Below are 22,787 nucleotides of genomic sequence, written 5' to 3' on the forward strand. Positions count from 1 at the left end.
GCCTAGTCTTATTGCATCTTGTTATGCCATATTCAGTTGATATCCCTGGGAGGCCCACTCTTTTCTGAAGGGAAATGGAAGAACTATGGATCTGGGGAGGAGAGGGAACTCAGAGGAGTGGAAGGAGAGGAGGCTGTGGTCAGGATGTATTGTATGAAAAAATAGATAAGAAAAAAAGAAACCAAATTATTTTTAAAAACAAATAAAAAAAGAAAGAATGGAAAATGTCCAACATTTCATCAGGCACAAAATGAAAGCACAATATAGTCTAGTCACTATATATTTGTGTGCTTTATTATTTTACAGCCCAAATCTGATGTCTTGCTCCATTTATAGACTCATCCATGCCTCAACCTCCTATTCTATAAAAGGAAGTCAGTAATGGAACACTGCCCAAGAATTTAGGGGAGGAGGTGGATAAGTAAGATTTATAAACGGAGTCATTTCATGAAGACACCCTGATGTTGGCCTCCCGGGGCACAAATCTCACTACAGAAGTCCATCTCATAGGGCGGGTCTTAGATGAACCCTCTACCTAGGCAGTGTCCATCCTGCCATGATGAGAGATATGGGCTGTTCTAAAATGCTTAGGTGCAGCAGTAATTTTTGTAATGAAAGATACCTTCTGAGTCCCAGTCACCTGGACTAGACTGTCAGATGTTACCCTATAGCATCACAGTGGCAGTAGACTCCAAAATCAGAAAGCTAAAGATGGCCAGCTCCAGCCAAAACCAGTAGAATAGGCTGGAGTCTACAGTTTTCCATCACGGTGCAGCTTCCCTGACCACAAGTGCTCACGTTTCTCTGAGTTTTCGGATGCCCAGATGAGCACAACTGCATCCTTCAGAGCAGCTGCGGAATCAACACTGGATTAATGTCTGTCTCAGTGCTCTCTCTGGCACTGAGGTGTGAGGTTTGGTCCTTGCAGCTGCATCCTCTCCCGTGTCATTGGCATACCCATCAGGATATCCTAAGGTTTAAATCCTGAGAAGTGGCAGATGATACAAACCCAGGTCCTCACAGAACCTGGAAACCATGAAGAATTATCTAAGCTAATAAAAGCCTTTAATAAAGAAGAGATCAAATCAAGGAACAACTATTTCTTATAGTCTCCTTGATGGTTAAAAAAAAACTGTCAATAAAAATCTATAAAGATTAGTCTACTCTTCATATTTTAATAAAGTTTGATTTTTTCCATTAATACATCTCAATGTTTAAGAAGATTAAAAGCCTCAAGCTTTATAAGGTTATTTGGGGAGTTTTGTTTTGTTTTTTTTGTTTTTCCATTTGGGTTCATACGTTAACCAGAGACCTTCTGCTATCATCCAGTGGCTTTTAGAATACAAGAAGATGAGGCCTAGAGTCACATGAAATATAGCACTGTGACAAAGGCTTGAAGCAGAGCCAGCCAAGGGGTCTCCGCTCCCGCCACCATGACAACAGTGTTTCTTTCTGAATAGAAATCCAAAGCTGCTGTAGCCCTGCCCAACTATTCACCAGTCAAAACTCAAGGCCCTGAAGCAAAGCACCTGGGCACCTCCACAATTCAGCTTCCAGGTGTGACTCTGGCCAGATCCCACTTTATTCCAGCTATGATAAGCACTTTGTACCTCTCAGAAAAGAAAAAGAAAAAACCATTCTGGAAAACAGGTAAGCACCCCATCAAGTCAGGACTGTGAAGGCTGCAGAGCCCAGCATCTGTCCTTACTTCCATGGGCCTGTGCTTCTATTCTTGAACCAGCAGGATCCAGAAACCAACTGTTTGGCTCTGCCTCCTGCCATTTTCCAAACAGAAGACATTCTTATATAAGCCAAGTCCAGTCTTTGACTATGAACACTGGATTCTGTTTCTGAGATAATTTATTCTATCCATTGACTCTATTTATGTGTCTGGTTTCATATATGCAAAGCAGTAACATGAATCACACCTACCTCGTGGAATCTAAAATTGAATAAACAATGTTCATTAGGCATTTCAACATTACCCTGTGAAGAACTTTCTGCTCCATGTCTGTACTGTCCCATAAGGTAGCTCCCAACTGCATGGGGGCACTAGGTACTTGTAAAGTGCCTAGTATGGCCATGGACCTTAATTTTATTAGGTAGATGCATGTGAGTACTGGAGTAATGGCTCGGCAGTTAAGAGCACTGGTTAGTCTTCTAGAGGACTAGTCAGATTTCCAGCATCTACATGGTGGCTCACAATCATCTATAACTCCAGTTCCAGGGGATCTTCTTCTGTGGGCACTGCATGTACATAGTACCCATTAATACATGCAAGCAAAATACCCATACACATAAAACAAAAATAAGTACATCTTTGATGTATGTGGATGCTTGCTGCCATATTGGATCGTGTAGATTTAGCAGACACTGGTCACACAACGGTTTCATAACAGATGTTGCTGGGGCTGTACTTAACACTACAGGATATTGGTTCAGAGGGGAAGAGAAGAGGGTTTTGAGGTCTATACTCGCCCAGCACAATTTTCAACACACATGCATTTTTACCTTTACTAAGAGATTTATGTCCTCTGGAGACAGCAGTGAAGCAGGGCCCTGTCAAAGCAAAAATAAGTAAGTGCAGACACACACGCAGACACGCAGTATCGTCCCTGCATCTTCAGAGAGTGAATGGCCTTCAAGAGCATAAGCTGTAACTCACAACCGATTTGAGGAGTCATTGGATGCAAACAGGTCTATCAAAGTCCCAAGCCTGGGAATCACCAAAGGAGACTCAGGCTGCCTAGCTGTGGACATCTCTGAAGGACTTCAGGTCTTCTTGTCCCCAATCTCCTCAGGTTCCCTTCTGTTCTCCCTCCCTCCCCTCATCAAAGCATGACAGGTCACATAGACAGTATGGAAAGCAAAGGGATGGACTGCCTACAATTCACCTGTCACGAATCTCCCAGATGGCCCATAGCTGTTGCTGTTAATCATTAATGGCCTAGTATGAATGTAAACCAGTGTCTTCTGCTCGGTAAAAGAGCATTTTAAATGCCATCCTTTATTCTGGGATGAAAGTCTCTGGTTCTGTAAAGGGAATCTGAGACATGTCTGAAGGTATGTGTGCAAGATGCTGCAGCCACCAGACTCACAAACCCACCAAATTGGAACATGCCCTGTGATAACCATAGCCAACCTGTGGCACAGGACAGGAGGAGAGCTCAGAATGCACTGGGCACAAGGAACATGGAGTACATGGAAAGGAAGACAATCCTTCTAGGGAACAAGGACCCATAAGTATTCACTAGGGATTGGAACTCTCTGCTGCAAGTTACAGATTGTGCAATGGGAAGATGCAGATTGTGCAGTAGGAAGAGGCACACAGGATCATCTTCCCAGAGACAGGCATGACTCCATCCCACATCATGGGATGCTTGGGCCACCATCATCGATAGCAGTGACTCTTGAGGAGCGGAAGGCCTAGACAATTTTTCTAGAAATTTCCATTTTTTCCCTAGATCAGCGGCTTTGTCTCATCCTGCAACTAACTGACAAGCCATCTGACTGTTTCACAGAATTAACCACTGCAGCATCTACAGGGGGTTGAGGTTGTTTCCTGTGCTGAGAAGTTCAACAATTCAATCAACTCTCTGGGCAACTGTAAGGTTTCTGAGAGACATTGGGTCTAGAATTCCCAGATTTGGGAGAGAGGGGGGGTAGAGTCACTAGCCTGGCAAGCAGAACCTATTTAGCATGCATTTGCTAAAGACACATCAGAGTGAGACACTCCCTTGCCCCCAGTTGTCAGAGTGAGACACTCTGGAAAAAAATCTGACCTTCTAAGAGCAATTTATTAACCTTTTAACTCAAAAGGGGAAAGTTTTAGTTTGAGGTCTTATATGTTTCCCTGAGAATGTCATGAGTTTTCGGGGCGGGGGAAGGAGTCTCATATAGCTCACAGTGAGACATTCTTAGACAGCTGGCACTGTACTGTCTGTGAGGTCATTACACTGTCATTTGTGCTCCTTTAATACCTGGCATGAGCCCTTTGACTATGTTGGGCATTATTCACAGTGAGACAGAGAACAAGGGGTAAATACAGTCAGCAGCAAGGCTTCTTGATGACTTCTCTGGGGTCTCACTCATATCACTTTCCTATCACCCTCAGAAGTCTGAAGAAAGTCATTTGGGCTTTGTATGGAAGTGGTAACCTTACGTCACAGGACACAAGATGCACAGCAGGGTGTCATGGATGCCTTGCAGAAGTTGATCACATGCCGGAGGTTAGGTTCAATGGCCTTAGGTAACACATGGTGGGACGTGTTAGGACAGAGAAGACACGATCTATACCCACCTAGAGTCTACTTACTCCTGGCCAGCCTCTGCTGCTGGGAACATTGGTTAGAACTTCTGGAGAAGTCCTACTGCCAGTGACTGACATGGAGGTGCAGAGGTCAGGCCTTGCCTGCAGGCGAGACAGCTCTATAGGCCTCTCACTGTACATTTCCATGCAGGATCTGGACAGTCGGATAAAGATGGAGCTCTCTGTTCTATGGTGACCATCTGGGAGACACAACTGCCTACATTGTCTGCTGTACTCTGCCAGTTTATCTTTGCAGGGTGGCATCAAGGACTAGCATGTGGCAGATGGGATTTAAACTTTCAACGCCTCTGGCCTGAGACTCTCTCTTTCACCTGCTTCACGATGGCCTTGCCCTTTGATGATGACACAGCATGCAAACAACGTATCTGGCTGCTATCTAGCTGCGTCCATGGAGGAAAAGAGGTATTTCCACAGTTCCCAATGTGACTCGTACTCATCCCTTTAGATGTTGTCAGTGAAAAGTGTCGTGGCCCCAGAAACAGAACAAGACCCCACTTTTGCTCTCTGCTGTGGCCACCAGCTCTAACAAGATAAGGGGGGTTGTATGGGTCCACAACATTCTCTGTACCTTGGGCACTTGTCTGAAACCAGGTCACGCTTGCAAAGAGGACAAGCAACCCTTCAGACCCAACATGGGATGAAGCTTCTTCATTCTGGTGAGCAACTTTATTCCAACAGCAGACTGTGGGGTGAGTCTTGAGGTCTGAGATACTTGTCTGATGGCCACTTTCTCTTAGACCCTGGTTAGCATCTTCTAATGGTCTACCTCCTCCAGAAGCTGCCTCTTCCACCCCCCCAGGCATGATCAGGCTCATGAGTCCTTCCCTGGATGGAGGGTCGACGAATGACCTGGTCACCTGGCTAAAACTATGGGACTTCTTTGTCATTGCCAATTCAGGGGGTGCCCCAGAAGATGACGGTACTGTATCTCAGAGACACATGCTGGACCTCTAATTTGCCTGTTCTCAAGCAAAGGGCCTGTCAATATCTCCTCAAGCTCTTAGAGAGTCTCCCATTCTCATGTGAAACAAAACAACTGATCCTGGCTGTCTAAACAGTGCCAATAGGCAACCTAGGCAAAAAACAGGAAATGGGCAAGTTTCTACCCTAGTTCCACACTCTGTCTTCTGTCTTGTTTCACTACATCTCAGGACTGGCCTGTTCGCTAGCCCCTGGCTGAACTGAACCAAAAGGAGGCATTGCCAGGGGCTTGGAAGGTAAGAAGATATCCACCTGCCTCGGGCCAGGCTTTCTGGCAGTGGCTTTGAATCCACAGCCCTTATCCCACATTCTAGCCAGAGACCAAGCTCTGCAGAGCGACGACATGGCTCCCCACTATGGCTTATCCCTGGTCGCACTGCACCCAGAATCACTTCCCTCTGCCCAGTGTGTCCCCTGGTTAAAGCCTCTTGAACTGCCTCAGTTGTGCTTTATTTCTTGCTGGCACCCTGCCTGACAGTCAGCATTCATCCAGACCCGGAAGGTGACATACTGGTTTTCCAGGAGGCCCTCTTTCTCCTGGATTTCCTGGTGCACCCTAAGAGAGAAAAGAAAGAAAGCCATGACTGTGGTGATGAGGTCATTCCTATCTATCCTACACGCCCCTCCAACCACCTCTGTCTCTGCTAACTGTGACTTGGCTGGGGAGGAATTCCCCCAACTCTAAGATGGGCCCAGCTGACCTTCCAAGTGACAGTAGCAAGTGTATAGGGCAAAGTAAACCTTCCTAAAAGTCCCTTCCAGAACCCCAAACTAAAACCACCTTGTGCACAATGTGCCCGTGCAAACACAATCACATACAAACCTGACTTAATCTTTTATTCCAAATATGAAGGGTACGAGTAGCTTTGAGAAGAAAATGTTTTCATTGATGACTGGCTATAAGAATGCAAGAATGATAGGGGAGGAGCTAAATAAAAATGTTGGGGAACAAGAACTAGAGGGGGGCTGTGGGATGTCTTTTTGTATGCTATGCATGTGTTTCTCTGATCGGTTGACAAATGAAGCTGTATTGGCCTATGGCAAGGCAGCTTAGAGGCAGGCAGAAAATACAAGCGGATAGACAGAAAGAAGAAGGGCAGAAGAGAAGAGACACCATCCCACCATCCAGGGAGCAGCATGTAATGGCACACAGGTAAAGCCACAGAACATGTGGCGACATATAGATTAACAGAAATGGGCTGCGTTTAGTTATAAGAGTTACCTAGTAAGAAGCCTGAGCCATAGGCCATGTAATTTACAAATGAATATTAAGCCTCTAAATTATTATTTTGTAAGTGGCTGCAGGACTGTGGGTGAGAGATTTGTCTGGACTACCACGAGGCTGGGCAGGACACAGAAAATTTCTGACTACAAGAGGGGATTTCTTTTCAGGAGCAGAACCCAAGGAAGGGAAGAGGCTGTATGGTCCCTGTCTGATGGGGACTAAATGGGGACTAAGGAAGCAGAAGCAAGGGAAGGCAGATAGGCAGTGAATACTGCTGCTTATTGAAGCCATGCATCTTGTGCCTCTAAAACCTCCTTGCAGCCACTGATTCATTTTGCCAGTGAGTATAATCTGAATGCCTCTGATGCTTAGCATGCTACTGAGTATCCGGGACCTACAGACACTGAAGACTCAGGAGTTCAGAGCTATCTGATTGAAGGCCAAGAGAGGAAGACAAAAGGTGACTGCTGTCATCATCATAAAAGGGTTTTGTCCCAAGGGGCCTCATCTGAGCCTCTGTAATTCCCTGAGGAGAGGGGGCCAAAACAGGGCCAGGAAGAAGTGCATGGAAGAATCAGACCTCACTCATTTCATCAAGACAGATGAGCAAGAAAGAAGAGACAGTGATTGGAGACCCAGGAGTATTCAGGGTTTTGAAAACATGACAAAAATGCTTAAGAAAGAAAATCTGAATAATGCAAAAAGCCACAACAGACAGAAAATCAAAAATACATAAATAAATACCCTGGGCTTCACAGAAATCCCTGACTGAGCAAGGATTTGGTGCTGGCCATGTGGACAAGGGAGGCCAGGAGATGGTAGATGAGCTCACAGGGGTGACTCTACACACTCTCTAAGCCGGTGGCTTTTCTCTTTACTTACATCCTGGCCAGCTGGTCCCTGGGGGCCGGGGAGTCCAGGTAAACCTCGAGATCCCTGATGAAAAAGAAGAAAAGACAGGATCCAACTGTGGGAATACAGGGCTCACCTTTGTCTGACAATAGTTGGCTACGGCTATACAAATGATCGACTAATGGGGAACCATCATTGGTGTGAACTGTCAACCTAACAGAATCTAAAATCACCCTAGAGATGGGCCTCTGGACATGCCTGTGGGGATTATCACAATTATACTAAGTGATGAGTGTCCCCTGACTGTGGATGAGATGTGAGCAGCTGCTGTCTGCTCCTTCTGCTTTGACTTCCCTGCTACAACAGACTGCACCTTGAACAGAGCTAAAGTCAGTCCTCTCTTCCTTAAGGTGCTTCCATCAGGGTTTATTACCACAGCAGCATGGACAGAAATCCCACAATAATGCATGTGTCAAAAGTACCCTCCTCATACCCCACTGAGCAGGACCTGCTCTGTGGACATCTGTGCTCTGTGCACCGATACAATGCTCAGGGAAACGCTCTCTGGGAACCTAACATGAGCCCCATGCATTGTCCCCTTTGCTAGTGTGGATGACACAGCTCCTGTGGAGAACCAGCACCCACCTTAGAACACACCTCCCATGCACCTTGACGACAGCCAGCCCCTTGAGCTTCTACTTGGTTACAAAAGTTTCCTTGCACAAAGCCCAACAAAATGCTTGGCTCCTGATGACCCTGGTTGCTTTCTATAAGATCACTCTCATTATGTTAACATTTTCTGGGTGGCATCAGAAAGTGGCACAGGCAACAGATCTCATTACATTTATAGGTGGAAATCAGCCCTTCTCAGGTCATTGGCTGACCTCAAGCCACCTGCTCTGCAGGAGTTAACCTGCCTCCTCTGGAATCCACAGACCTCTCCTCAAACCTACCCTTCATCCAGAATCCCACCTTCCTCAGCTTTACTCAGCATAATTTACTTTGAAATCTCATGGTCATGAACCTCAATTGTTCTGAGCCTCTGTTTCCTCATCCAGCAAAATGGGTACAAGACTCCCTTGCCCTCCTTAATCAGAAATCATGAATGAACATTACTTTAAAAAATGTGCACAGAGCAAAAGGCTAGGCATCAGCCCAGCTGTTGACATGTAGCTCTTCTGCTCATGAGGTGACTTAAAAGCGGAAGACACAGCAGCAAACATTTAGTGAATGCTTGAAAATGGCCACCAACAATGGTGGCTCTTCCTGAGAACAATGCACCCTGGGAGCTCTTGTGTTGCATTAGCATAAAAATGGGCCCAACGGATTTCTATAATGGCTCATAGGTATTGCTGCCTCCATACTACAAATCAAGAGACGTGTTCTTGGCTCTGTGGCTGTTAAGCCAGAATTCAAAAACAGTTCTTCTAGCCATTTGACTGAATTCCCTAACCTGAAGCTCCACTTCTGTAGTGGAGATGCTAAGCAATGAAGCCAGTCTCAATGTGCCCAACTATGAAACAGTTGTGCTGGATTAAATGAGTTCACCTCTACCTCCCTCCCCATATGTCCCATAAGCCTATGCACATATTTTGGAGAGTCTGTCTAGTGCAAAGAATTTCTAATAACTTTTGATTGCCTCTAATTTAGAATTGGGTTGACAGTCCTCCACCTAAAGCATACTATACCGGGGGTCCTTTGTCTCCTGGTCGTCCTGAAGGGCCCTAAGAAAAGAACAAACAGATTAGCAAACAAAATAGGAATGCTCATTTCAACATTTCAACATGCTATGATATCTTAAAACAAAACAAAACAAAACAAAAAACAACAACAAAACAAAAAAAACCTAGGGCTTCATGTAGCCCAGGGTGGCCTCAACACTATGTAGTCAAGGATAACCTTTAACTCCTGATCCTTTTGCCTCCACTTCCCAAGTTCTGGGACTAGAGACATGTACCACCAAGCTCTGTTCTGTAAAGTTTATTGCTAGGCCAGGTTTCCTCTGTCCTTTCTTAAACAACTACCACCCACTGTTATTCCCACATGCTTCCTCAGTCCTGATCTACCACTTCCTTATACCTTATAGTGTGCCCAGGGTTTCCCATATTTCACACCCTTGGAGAGGCACTGGTTCTTCCTGCTTAGGCTAGATTTTTATCAATGAGCAGCTCTCAGTTTCCCACGACCAGATCAACCTGCACCCTGAGCCTCTGCTACCAGATTGATGTTTCCATATGGAAGGCTGACAGGCCTTTATGTCCGGACTCACCCTGTCACATTTGGGAAGGCCTTGCACAGTGGAGTTAGTTAGGCCTCTGTCCTCAGCTCAAGAGGTCCTGCATCTTGCTGTATGTAGCAACTCCCAGGAGAACATGGTAAGTATTCCCAAGAGGGAGAAGGGCTTTCCCAAAGAGGCATATGTCCCTGCACTGTGATGAAGTAGCCAGATCTCCTATTGTTTATGACCCTGGGCGGCCAGACAGCAGATCAGCATCCTTTCAAGTGCATAGTGGAGCATAAGGGAAGCAGATATCTAGAGACACGGGAGAAGCAGAGCCCTGAGGGCAGTAGATCTGTTGGGGCTGTAATGTTAGGAGCTTTGTAGGGGCAGAAAATGAGGACAAGGGCTCTTTAGATTAAGATGTTTGAAACACACACACAAACAAACAAAAACAAAACAACAATTTGAACATTTAGTGGATCATAACAAAAACTCACAAACATTTATGTCATTTTTTTCTTTTTTCTGGAGGAAGTATCACAAGCTTGTATGACAAGGTCTCTACCATAACACCACACTCTGCTAGTGAGTAGATCATCAGCAAATGATCCCTATAGACACAAGCATTTCCACTCTCTGTGTGCACTGTTGACTGGGATATGATCATCAGTGAGCAAGCAATTTTCTAGTCAGAGGTATTCCAGCTAATAAAAGCTGATGGGATGTGAACAGCATCACTTAGCCATTGATAAGTTCTTATTATCCATCTCTCAAACTTTTACAGCACTCAGTAATGACTGAATCCTTATCCACACACAAGAAAGACAAGTTAAATGCATACAGAGCTGTGTGAAGAAGGGGACCTTCCATTTTTGTTCTCCATGACAGGAGAAGCACCAGATGCTACACACACACACACACACACACACACACACACACACACACGGGTTGGGGGAGGCACAAGCTTCACTTTAGCTCCAGCAGGATGCCTGCACACTGGATACCCTCATCATCCCTTTGGCATAGAAAAAGAACCTGAAGTTGAAATGCAGTTAGTAACTTGGCTGAAGTCAAACAAACAGGCTCAGAAGTCACCCCTGCTGCATTGGCTCAGAGGCTACTGATTCCTCTATCATAACACATTGTGAATCTGAATTTTGTTCACCCCAGGTAGTTTCCAATGGGGTTGTAATATATTACTGAAAGAACTGCAATGAGGGCAGCTTGTCCCTGGCATGAGGAATGTCACCATTTCATTTTTAGTGTCACTCTTTGTTTTCAGATTAAAGTTCCAACTTTAAAACATTTAACTTGCTCATGAAGCCAGGTTCCAAATTACTTTCTTATGCTACTTTGATGGATGGATTTTGCAGTCAAAGATGTTCATTTCAAATCTTAGCTTTATCAAATATTAGCTGTCTGACTTAAAAAAAAATCTTTTATCTGAGTTTTTTTTATTGTAATACAAAGCTAGATGGTCACTTTTCCTCGTGTTATTAAAAATAAAAGAAAATGGAGTTGAAAAGCCACCTGATGTCTGTATCATAAAAAGCATGCCCATGGCTATTCTGTATACTTTTAGAGGTTTTTTGTTTTTGTTTTTGTTTTTGTTTTTTTTTTTGTGCATCGGATGAAAGTTAATATGGAAATCCACAACTAAGAAAAGTGCAAAGAATAAAGTGGAAATGCTCAGCCACTAATGGGACACCTATGCCATGTCCCTCTGCCCAAGACTCATGGGCCATCACAGAAGAAGAGACAGAAAGACAGTAAGAGCCAGAGGTCAGGGAAGACCAGAGCAAAACAGTGTCTTCTGGATAGGACAGGACTACTGTGCTCATGAACTCACAGCAACCGTGGCTGCCCATAAGATCAACCCAGTGAACACGCCAACATGGAGGGAGTAGAAGGCCATGAGCTCCCCGACCCCCAGCTGAAGAACTATGGACAGTTGGTGGCTTCTGAGAGAAGGAAAGTCAGTATTCTTCAAGGGTGTGGTTCATGGGAGATCACCCACACTCCAATGGAGAGTCCCATACCTGAGTATATGGGTTACACAAATGGAATCAGTAGACTATGAAAAATTATGTTTAAAAAGAGGACATGGATTTGAGATTGGCTTAGAGATGTATATGGCAGGAGTAAGGGGGAGGAGTAGGGGATGAATATGAGCAAAATACCTTGTATAGATGTATTAAATTTTTAAAAAATCAATTAAAATGTTTTAGGTGTCGTGGAAGAGTCATTTCCTTCCTAGTTCTGATGTCTAAGCATCTCTTTGTATGCTATGGTTTGAATGTGAAATGGTCCCAGGAGAGCACATCTCTCAACAGTTGGTCCTGAGATGATGATGCTGTCTGAGGAAGATGTGAAACATGAGGGAGCTGAAGCCTACCTGGAGGCAGTGGGTAGTTGCTGTAAGAGTATGCTCTTTTGGGAATACACTAAAACAGTTCAGATATATTAAAACACCAAATGCACTTAAATCCTTGAGTTCAAGCATTCTTTAAAAATATTCAAACAAGTCTAATGAGTATTCTTTATAGAAACATCTAGTGAAAGTATTCAATGAGGAAGACCCAGCATTCCAATTCACACTAAGTATAGAAGCTGTGTAGACCAGTTGTAGAGGAGGGAGCTTTCCTCTACAAAGAAACAGCCCAGCTAATAAAAACAGACCCTGACGAATCAACTGATAGAACTACCATAGCACCAATTTTTCAGTCCTTGATGTGTTAATTGATGGGGCTTTGGACATCAAAGGGTGTGAACATCACAGAAAGAAACCCACCAGACATCCTCAGTGTCTCCTGATGTGCAACAGGCCATCTGTGAAGTCTTGCCAAAAACATCAAACCTGAGTCTGATCAAGCCTCTGGACCTGGATACTGACTAATGAGAACCACAGGGGTGGCGGCTCCTGCTAAACCATCATATTAGCCAATCCTATTAGCAAACCAAAAGCAACCCCATGGACCAAAATAAGAATAAGCCCTATTTCCTCTATAAACACGTAACAAAATGAAAAGGGAGGGTCTACAAATTAGCCAGAGATCTCCTTTTGAAGATTGAGCAATTGCTGTTTGTTCACTTGGCTCTTGATTCAGAGACAGAAAGCAGCTGACCAGGGTACTGGTCAGACAATCAAGGGGTGAGCGGCGGAGGCAGCATATTTGGCACTGTGCTTTCCATGTGTGATGATGAAGTTGTCGCTAACATTTTAAAAGTTCTTATTTGTCATCCATACAGTCTAAAAATAAGCAGGGGATAAAAGTATGTATACCTGGGCATGATTCAAAATAGGAGGATCAAGAGGATGATAAAAGGAAAATAGGGATCACTAACTGAGAGATCCTGGTAGATGGCTGTTTTAAGGTTTATGTTGCTGTGATAAAAAAAAATACCATAACCAAACGCAGTACGGGGAGGGGTGTTTCAGCTCACAATTCCAATTCAAGGCAACAGTCCATCAATGAGGGAAATCATGAAAGGAACTCAAGACAGAAAAACATAGAGGCAGGAGCTGATGCAGAGGCCATGAAAGAGTGCTGCTTACTGGCTTGCCCCTCACAATTTGCTCAGCCTGCTTTCTTATAGTATCCAGGACCACCAGCCATGGGGTGGCAGCACCCACAGTGAGCTGGGCCCTCCTACATCAATCATCAATCAAGAAAATGTACCACAGGCTTGTCCGTGGGCTGATCTAGTGGGGGGGAGGGGCATTTTCTCAAATGAGGTTCCTTCTTCAAAAATAACATTAATTTATGTCAAGTTGACATAAAAACTAGCTAGCACAATAGCCACATGGCTGCATGGAGTGGCATTGGGGGGATCATTATACTGTTCTGCCTACTGTTGGTATATCTAGCATTCTGTATCATTATAACAGAGAGAAAAAGAGACAGACAGACAGACAGACAGGAGGGGATTAGTTCTCTTCTGTGCAAAGCCTGGCACTCTTTTCTTGCACGGCATCTCCTCTGCAAGGACAGACACCATGTATCTCTTCTCTGCAAAGCTCCTTGCTCTTAAGCTTTCCTCACCTGTATTCCCTCTGAGTAGAGTCCCCAGCTTTTCTGGGGTAGATCTCATTGGGTCTTAGTATCTCTTAACCCTGATGTACTGAGTCCTGATGAGGTGTCACAGGATGGCTTACTTCATTCCTTTGCTGTTCCTGGTTCTGTGAGTCAATGCCCTCTGCCCTCAGCATATAAGACACATCATAGGCATATAGGAACAAAAGTTCTGGAGAATAAAAACTTGCTGCTTTACTTCCTCATGTCTATGGCAAGAGGAAGAGAGCTGATCAAATTTGTGAAGATGGAACGAAGTGCAGTGCAACAGCAGAGATAAAGGTGTGCGCCACATGCTAGACCCTTGGGACTCCATCTTGTCAGTTTCCATTAGCCACACCTGTCAACAAGCACCAGTGTAGCAATGTGTATGCATTACCAAGTGTATTAGTATTTGCGCATGTGTGCCTGTGTGATATATATCTGTATGCCTGTGGTGTGTATGCAGCTTAAAGACAGAGGTATGCTCCAACAATGCAGTGTTAGGCAATTTCATCATTGTCCTTATAGGAACTAAGATGGCTATGGCATCACTAAACAAAATAGTCTTAGGGGACTTTATTACACACACATCGCCCTTCATTGGTTGGAGTATCCTTATGTAGAGAGGGCACCAGTCAAAGAAAGTTTGTCAAGACTTTCTGCACAGAAGAGAACTAGAGGCAGTTTCAAAGGAAACTGAAGTCTGGAGAGGACTGGATGTCTCCAAACAGGCGAGAAGTGATTCAGGTCTAGGGTTCAGAAAGACAACTGTAGGCTTGCATTCTGGGAAGAGTACAGGGAACAGAAGAGAGATGCAGAGGCCTGGAGTAAGAGAGACCAGTGGCCACTCAGGAGCAGAGGGAGATAAAATGAAGACAGAGCCAGCTGGATGTTGAAGCAAGGAGTTCCAGGCGGGTCCGTGGCAAGCGTGGGGGCTATGGAAGAAGCAGTGACAACAGGAGGCCAAGGTCTTTCTCATCAGGACCAAGAGCACTGTCTTGTGATGACATTAGTGTGTACAACCAGAACTAGCCTGGAGAGCTAAGGTCCCAGCATGTCATGAAGCAAGCAGGTACCCCAGACCAGCAAAACAGCAGAGGCTGAGGACACTGCCTCCATCCAGAGGAAAGAGCAACTTGTTTCAAGGGGATCCCATGCCTCTCATGAGTAGTGGCAGGGCCAGGTGTCTAGCACATCATTTTTCTCATCCTTAGAGTGAGACTGTAACCATGGTCACCTCACAGACTAAAAGTACAACAGAGAAGACATGCCCAGAGCCTGGTCTACTTAACTGTGCCCTAGGAAGCATTGGTGACAACAGATGTCTGTTCCATTTATAAGGGAGAACGCCTGAATTTATGGCAGAAACATCTTTTTTTAAATCATCCCTTCCCCACAGAAGAAGGTTCTTGACTTTTCCCTAAGGCTTCCTTTTGAAATCTGGCTACACAGAAAGCAGTGCTGAAGCCCAGGAGTCTGGAGGAAGGCAGATGATCACACCTTCTGTAACCTCCTTTGCTGTCCACAGGACCTACAGAGCTGTGAGAGGGCTTCAAAGAATCCAGCCCTGTCCCTTTCCTGCATGCCACCATGGCGGGGGTGGAGGGGCAAGGCTGTTGTGAAGATGGCCCTGGTTCACTACTGACCAGCACCCACTTATCCCCTACAGTGACCAGAGAAGCCTGGATAGTCAACTGTAATCTTATCTAAAAGAAAATAGCTAACCCAACTCTCTCTTTCTACAACTAAACAACATAGACCAAATCAGATAGATAAGATACATAAACAGAGAGAGCATTTGGTTGGCCACATAAGTCCAGTCCAGGAACAATAATGGACATAAAAAGGCATAAGGAGACCTGAAGATTGGACATGTGAAATGGACACAGCCCCCCTGTCGTCCTGCTAGAAGAGCCACTTTGGCATCTGCTTTCAGGGTGCTGAGTGTTCAAGGCCAGTTTCCCATGTCCTCGATGTGCCTTCAGGGGAGTGGATTCCCATCTTCATGTCTGCTTCCTCACAGGCAAGCAGAGATGGTTTGGTCGGCTGTTGGAAGGATTAAATGAGAACAAAGGAGGAAGACCTGACCTGAGGCCTCTGTTCAAACTGCCAGCCAGAGGCAGTGGATGTTAGATAACACTATTCTAATTCTCACACTTCATTGGCTGCCAGCTCTATGATTTTTACATTATCCCATAGAAACTAGAGAAATGCACAAAGCACACTTATGCTTTGGTCTGGGGTACATGCTTTAGAATGCTTCCTTGCCTGAAATCAGTTAGCTCTGGGCTTCCTGCCACTCTCTTAAGCTATCAAGCCATTGGAGGGCTGTAATGATGCCTCAGTCCATGTGCACTTTAAGCATCTTGACTGGTCCAGGCATCCTATAGCTATCTTTTGGACATTTCAGGTTTTGAAGGCTCAGAAGTACAGAAGAGGAATTCAATGACACCACAGAAGCAAAAGTAGGGTGCTAGACATCATCTCCAATAGCATCAGGCCACATTCTCCCAGTTCCCCTGATGGTGTTGCTGGAATTGCTGGCACTTGGTCCACAGGGAAACTGATGATTGGAATAGGAAAGAGTCTCGGATTATGTGGCTGTCAGTGAGAGCCTTGTCCTTACAAAGCTCCTGGTATCAACCCCATGAGCACTTTGATCTCACCAAAGCCTGAAAGAGCTCATGATTTTAGCTCTTAAATCTTACCAAAGGAAGATCAGAGACAACTTGAAGATGAAAGGAGAATTTTGTTTGTGAATTCTGGAAACAGAAAGTTAAAAGCTCAAACAACTGCATAGCCTCACTGTTGATGGGTCAACCTAGCAGGATCAACATACCAGCCCCTGGCTCCCTTCCAGTGGGTAGCAAAGCCTATGAATGAGAAAGGCTTGAGGAACAAGCTCCAGAGGAGGCAGGAGGCAGAGGACAACTCACAACAGAATCTGCCTCATGCTCCGGGGTTCTTTATCCAGAGTGAACATGTCAGCCCAAGGTCTGGCTGACAGTTCCTGGGAGCAGCTCACAAGCTACGGTATTGATACATCAAGATTCTAGCTCCCTTATTCTTTTTGCAGGCATCTCTGAGAGTGTGCCATGTAGTGACTCAGGGGTCAAAAGAGCAAGACTCAACTGCCCACAGTGCCCATCTGTTCAATAACAAACTCTACCTGGGCTCTCTTCCTATCTCTACTCACTTTGTTACCCTCTAAAAGTGAATTTCTGAAATCATCTCTCAAATAAACTCATACTTGGGATACCTACCTTAACCCTTAACTCTGAAGGATAACCCATCTCCTCCATGAGTGGGGTGGGGGATATGATCCTTTGTACCCCAATATAAAACAGAGAGAGACATTGGGCTGCTGAGAAAAGATCCATATTCCCCAATAACTTGACACACCCCTTCCTCACTTCTACTACATGCCTGCTATCAGCAAATCCTTGAACCTTCCATGTAGCTCCTCTGGCCATCACCAGCCTAGGCTGCTGGCCAATGAGATTTATGGCAATGCAATAAGGTTTCATCCACCAGGAAGCTTTTAATAAGCCCAAGTGGTAGGAACACACTAAAGAGTTGATTTACAACCTCTTGGCTGCAGCCAGCAAATTATTTTTCCTGTGGAATCAGCTAGGCAGGAAGATATTTCATGGTGATTTCAGCTAGTTAGATTTGGGGTGAATTGTGCCACCTCTGTTGCCTGGCTGTCTAAATGAGCTTGATGCAGTGTATCCTTGGAGAATAGACAGGACACGTGGGGACAATCATATCCTAGGCAATCAACATGGACTGTCTAAAGATGAGCTTGATGGGGTGGATCCTTGAGGAGTGGACAGGAAACAAGGGACAACCACATCCCAGGCACACAGCATTAGGTATTTTCTGTTCTAAGGCTCAAGTCCATCAGGAGTCAAACTCCTAACTTTAGGGCAAGGGGCCCTTCTGAGAGGAAGCCTCCAGGAATAAGAAGTCTGGGCTACTGTTTCTTTATCTGTTGCCCTAGTATCTAGACACTAAAATTACAAAGAAATCCAAGACCAAGAAATATAATCAATGTAATGGAGAACATTGATTGTCAGAAATTCTAGCTAACATTTTCTATGAAATAGAACAAACCAAACAGGGATTCCACGGGGGAATTCATTTGCTCCTGCCACAGTGTTTATGGAACTCTAGGAAGACCGAGAGCCCCCCTGTAATTCTGCCACCTTGAAGGAGTCCCCATTGCTGTAGGAGGGAGAAGTAGGTGGTCTTCTCCAGTGGGGAAGCACCCAGGCCTATTGGAAAGAACCATGTGTGAGGAGAGAGGCCTAAACTGACTCAGATGTTATTATAGATAATAAATTAGATCTCTCTTCTTTTTCTTCGGGAGTTATATATGAAGAATTATGTTAGTTGGTCTATGAATCACAACAATGACCAAAACAGCAAGATAGGGATGAAACCGTGTCACTTACATCTTAGGGATAAACAAATACTGTCTAATTGGACTTAAGGGCTGCTCAATAGGAGAGAATTTATGCCTGGTACTATAAATGTAGCCAACTACCCACAATGGTAAGGCCATGTGCCCTGGAAAACCTACTACTGCCACTATCCTAAGCCAGTATCATTTTAAGTACATTTAAATATTTACTCTTATACCCACAGATAAATGTAGTTTGTAACCCTCATCAAAAAAAAAAAAAACCTTTTGCAGCAAAGAACATTCTAGAAATGCACAACTAGTCAAATTGTAGAGAACAACTGGCCATGGGCTGCCCAACCTCAAGTGATATATCAACAACACAACTCTTTTTTGTTTTTTCGACACAGGGTTTTTCTGTGTAGTTTTGGTGCCTGTCCTGGATCTCACTCTGTAGTCCAGGCTGGCCTCAAACTTACAGCTCTGCCTCCTCCTGAGTGATGGGATTAAAGGTATGTGCCGCCACCACCACCCATCTTAACAACACAACTCTTTATACCAAAGGCTCAGAGAACATTATGGAAGATGGGGAAGGAAAGATTGTAAGAGTCTAAGGACCAAGATGTCTGCTGGAAGAGTGTGTTTTCTGTATATGACAGAGAATTTGCACCTAGGAAATCTCAACAATATTATAGATAGGGGAAATCTTACAAACCTCACCCCTAAATGAAGAGATAAAGGCAATTAATAGTTCTCTAATACCAAGTAGTCAGCCCTAAGTCAGCCTTAAGCATATAAATACATGAGCAACACTACATGGATTCAATAGGCTGGATTTACAAGCATATAGACACACACACACACACACACACACACACACACACACACACACACACCCAACAGTAAAGATAAGAGGTAGTGATTATGATAGGGAGTTTGAGATGGACACAGGAGGAGTTGGGGGGGATAATGTGAATACAGAACTCTACATGAAATTCTCCATAAAATGAAGAAAAAAAATGGTATTACTTGAGATCTTTTTGGTTGTGGTCTGCATTTCTCAAATGTGGAAAAAGCAGAGACTGGGCGATGTGCTCTTTTGGTTTCTATCCAGGTTATGTTTAGCAGGGGTGAAGTTAAGACTAGGCCCATGGCTTAAAATAATAGTTATATGTGGGTAGCTGAGCTATTCCAAGGCTTAGCTGAGTATTTGAGTTTCTCTCAAGTAATAGTAAGACATGGTTGGCTGTCAAGAAAAAAAAATGCAGTTGAGGCTGAATCAATATTCTGCCTTTAGCAAAGATGAGAGCAGATGGAAAAATAGACAGCCTCAGATTGGAAGCTGTCCTTAAGTTCTGAAAGCTATCATTCAGTGGCAGAGAGAAGAAAAGACACACTTCCGTGATGGTGAAAAGACACAGAACGTGATTCTATTCTCAAGAAAAGAAATTTAGTTCTTCACTGAAAACAACTCTAAATTTCAACACCATGTGTCCTACGCTTTGGACAAAGTGTGTCTTCCACAGGGGATGTCTGGCTGAGGACCTGGATGAGCCTGGATAACTCGGAGATAACACAGCTACAAGCTCTATGGGTTTAAGAAGCCTGTACCTACTACATGATGTAAACGACTCCTTAAAACCAACAATACGAGGGCCATTTGTGGATGCTGTTTTGGAGCCATGAGATATGTTCTCACCTTTACCAATTAGAGGAATCAGGACAATTAGCTTATTTTGTTTTTGTTTTGTTTTGTTTTGTTTAGTTTGGGGCCTAAGATATACAAAACCACAATGTTTTCCCAGATCACACTCCTTCCCCAGCTTAGTTTTATTAGCTATGATTTTATTACTCATAGTTTGGTCCATGGGTCTTTTATTTTTCTTTAAAATCATTGGGTAGCATCACAGCAGCAGTAACTACCACACAATGCTGGGCGCATCAACACAGCATCATGAAAATAGGCAGGACTAACAAGACCCCACCCAACCCTGAGAAGCTGTAGACACTCGCTGCTGCGGATAGAAGTCAGACTCCTCAGTGGTAGTCACATGTAGAGTGCCCTTGCTCAAGTAAATAAGCGCACAGATGTATTTACACAGGCAACCCTAATTAAGTTCAGTTGGCAATACGCAAGAGACATGGAAATAGGAAGATAACTTGGTGGGAAGAAGGCCTTCAGTAGGAGGACAAGAAAAAAAAAGGTAATAGCGGGGAATAAGACGTGTGTGTGTGTGTGTGTGTGTGTGTGTGTGTGTGTGTGTGTGTATCACACTTCATATGTGTGTAATGGAATTATAAAAGAACCAATACAAAGTTAGTGAGATTTGTTGTTGTCCTTGTTTTGAATCAGACCCCGTGCATTGGTCCAAAGGTTGTATTCTTCTTATTTCCATTAGAAGTACAAGTTTTGCACCAACTGCAGCCATGTATACAAACCCTGCATTTAATGGACCCAAGGATTCACAGCCCACTGCCATACCAGCTGAAACAGGACTGTCTATTCAGGAACCTATGCTGTAGACTCCCAAGGGAGCCAGCAGGGATCTGCAGTGTGAATGTGACCTGAAAACAAGGATGTTAGCTGAATAAGGACTCACGGGTGGACCAGCAACCCCGATGCCTGGGTCGCCACGGCTGCCAGGAGAGCCAGGGATCCCAGGTGTTCCTCGGTCACCCTAAGGAGATAGAAAAGCACAATAAATAGGTCAGCACTGGCAAGATCAGGAACAATGTACAGGAATAATTATGCTTCTCACAGAATCCTGACTGTTGATCCATCAGCTCCTCTCCTATCTATCCTTCATTCATCCTCCATTCCATGATGTACTAAAGGAGCCCATGCTTCTTCTTGGTACAGTACCACATGAACCATAGCCCTATGGCTGTGATAGCATACCTCTCAAAGTTACCCCAATTTGAACATGATATTCACTCTGACTAGAACACTAAGTCTACTCCCCATGTTTGGAGCACCTAGCTACGGTGTTTCCCCCATGCCCATCATACCTCCACCCCAACCACATATGCGCCCATATTTCAACTCAGATCCCACATCATCAGTAAATAAATACATTGATGTTTCAACATTTTCCCAATACCTACACTTCATGAGTAGCTCTTCATGGTGTGACAGAAGAGCCTCAAAGATAACTCAAGTAAGACCATAACTTCAAGCAGTGCGCTTAAAAGTATAGATCTGTGGCCAGGTGGTGGTAGCACATGCCTTTAATCCCAGCATTTGGGAGGCAGAGGCAGGCGGATCTCAGTGAGTTTGAGGCCAGTCTGTACTACAGAGTGAGTTCCAGGGAAGGCGCAAAGCTACACAGAGAAACTCTGACTCAAAAAACCAAAAAAATAGATAGATAGATAGATAGATAGATAGATAGATAGATAGATAGATAGATAGATAGAGAGATAGATTTGGCACGATGAACTGCTAACTTAAACCATGACAAGAGGGCTGGAGAGATGGCTCAGCCGTTGCCAATGTGGTAGTATGCTGATTCAATGGGTTCAGCACAAAGGGAATATGTTGTGATCCCACCACTCAGTCCACACAAGCCACCTGCTGCATTTGCTGCTGCTCTCACCGTGTGACATTCTGGACTTGACGGGAAAAATAAGAGAGGAGAGGGATAAAAAGACTTGGCCATTTCCCATAGAAGGAAGCTGAGGTTCCGGGTTCTGGTGTTTTAAATCCCTCAGTGGCAGACAAAGAAGTGTCTCCGGCTAAGGCTGACTCTGAGGGGGGCAGCGAGCCTGATTTGTACTGACGTAGGCATTTCCAGTCTTGGATCACCACATTTTGTACAAATACTCAGGTTATGGGTACCTAGTGGCTAGTGAGTTTGTTTGCTGTGCCTCTCCAACCCTACAGGCAACATGCTGCGGGCCGCAGGAATATCATAAGAACTCAGCTGGTTATGGCAAAGTCACTACCTGGAGGAATCAGGGAATTCCTCCAGAGGAAGCCAAATCCCAAGGAGTTTTTGGTGTTACTTGGCTTGTTATATATCAGCTGTCTTCTGTTATGAAAATCATGTGTGCCTTCATAGTTTTCCTAATTGACCTTTCCCTAAGAAGGGCTAACAGTGTGGACTGTTCACTCTCTGGACATACACATTCCAGGTATTTGGAGAACAGCCTCAGGAAAGGCTTTCCCTGGAATCAGATATCTCCCTTAGCCACTTTCAAGGACTAGCAGTAATAACAGCCCACAGGCAAGTCTCCTGATTTAAGGTAAATTCCACAAGGAGACACCACCTAGGTCAGGTGGACGTTAGTAATAGCTTCGCACAATTCAGCTCGGACCCTCCTTTCTTACAGCCTTACCAACTTTATAGACCGCTAACTCCTTACCTAACCACTTCTAGGAATATTTAGATAACCTTCTTCACTGACAGCTATGCTCAGCCAAAACTCCCAGTTCAAGCCTCCCTGTAATTATCATTATTGGTAGCATCCGGCCAGGTCCATCCCTGGATGGAGGAAAGTACCTTATCAGAGATACCTCTGTACTCTCTAAGAACAGACTTAAGCATCCAGGCTACCTGTTTGAGAAGGCCTGGCAGATGTGTCAATTAAGCCTTACTTCCTCCTTTCCTAAACTTTACCTCTGGTTCCAGATCTCCCTTTAACTATCACCAGAGGCATCTAGCTGTACACAGGTTGCCTAGCAACTGAGCACACTTTCCCCCACCCTGCAGAAAAACGGC

The 22,787-nt window shown here is 44.6% G+C and overlaps 1 protein-coding gene across 1 annotated transcript in view; it reads right to left on the minus strand.

Moving 5' to 3' along the window:
• The window catches only part of Col22a1 (collagen type XXII alpha 1 chain), a 233,247-nt gene that overhangs the window by 70,469 nt on the left and 139,991 nt on the right, over nucleotides 1–22,787 (minus strand). Inside the window, exons 40-44 of the mRNA XM_037197519.1 lie at nucleotides 20,670–20,747; nucleotides 9,077–9,112; nucleotides 7,419–7,472; nucleotides 5,823–5,867; nucleotides 2,512–2,559 (exon numbers count right to left, since the gene is read on the minus strand). Coding sequence (XP_037053414.1) covers nucleotides 2,512–2,559; nucleotides 5,823–5,867; nucleotides 7,419–7,472; nucleotides 9,077–9,112; nucleotides 20,670–20,747 — 261 coding nt within the window. The remainder of the gene's footprint in view (nucleotides 1–2,511; nucleotides 2,560–5,822; nucleotides 5,868–7,418; nucleotides 7,473–9,076; nucleotides 9,113–20,669; nucleotides 20,748–22,787) is intronic.

The sequence above is a fragment of the Peromyscus leucopus genome, chromosome 20, assembly GCF_004664715.2.
Source record: "Peromyscus leucopus breed LL Stock chromosome 20, UCI_PerLeu_2.1, whole genome shotgun sequence".
Classification (NCBI taxonomy): Eukaryota; Metazoa; Chordata; class Mammalia; order Rodentia; family Cricetidae; genus Peromyscus; species Peromyscus leucopus.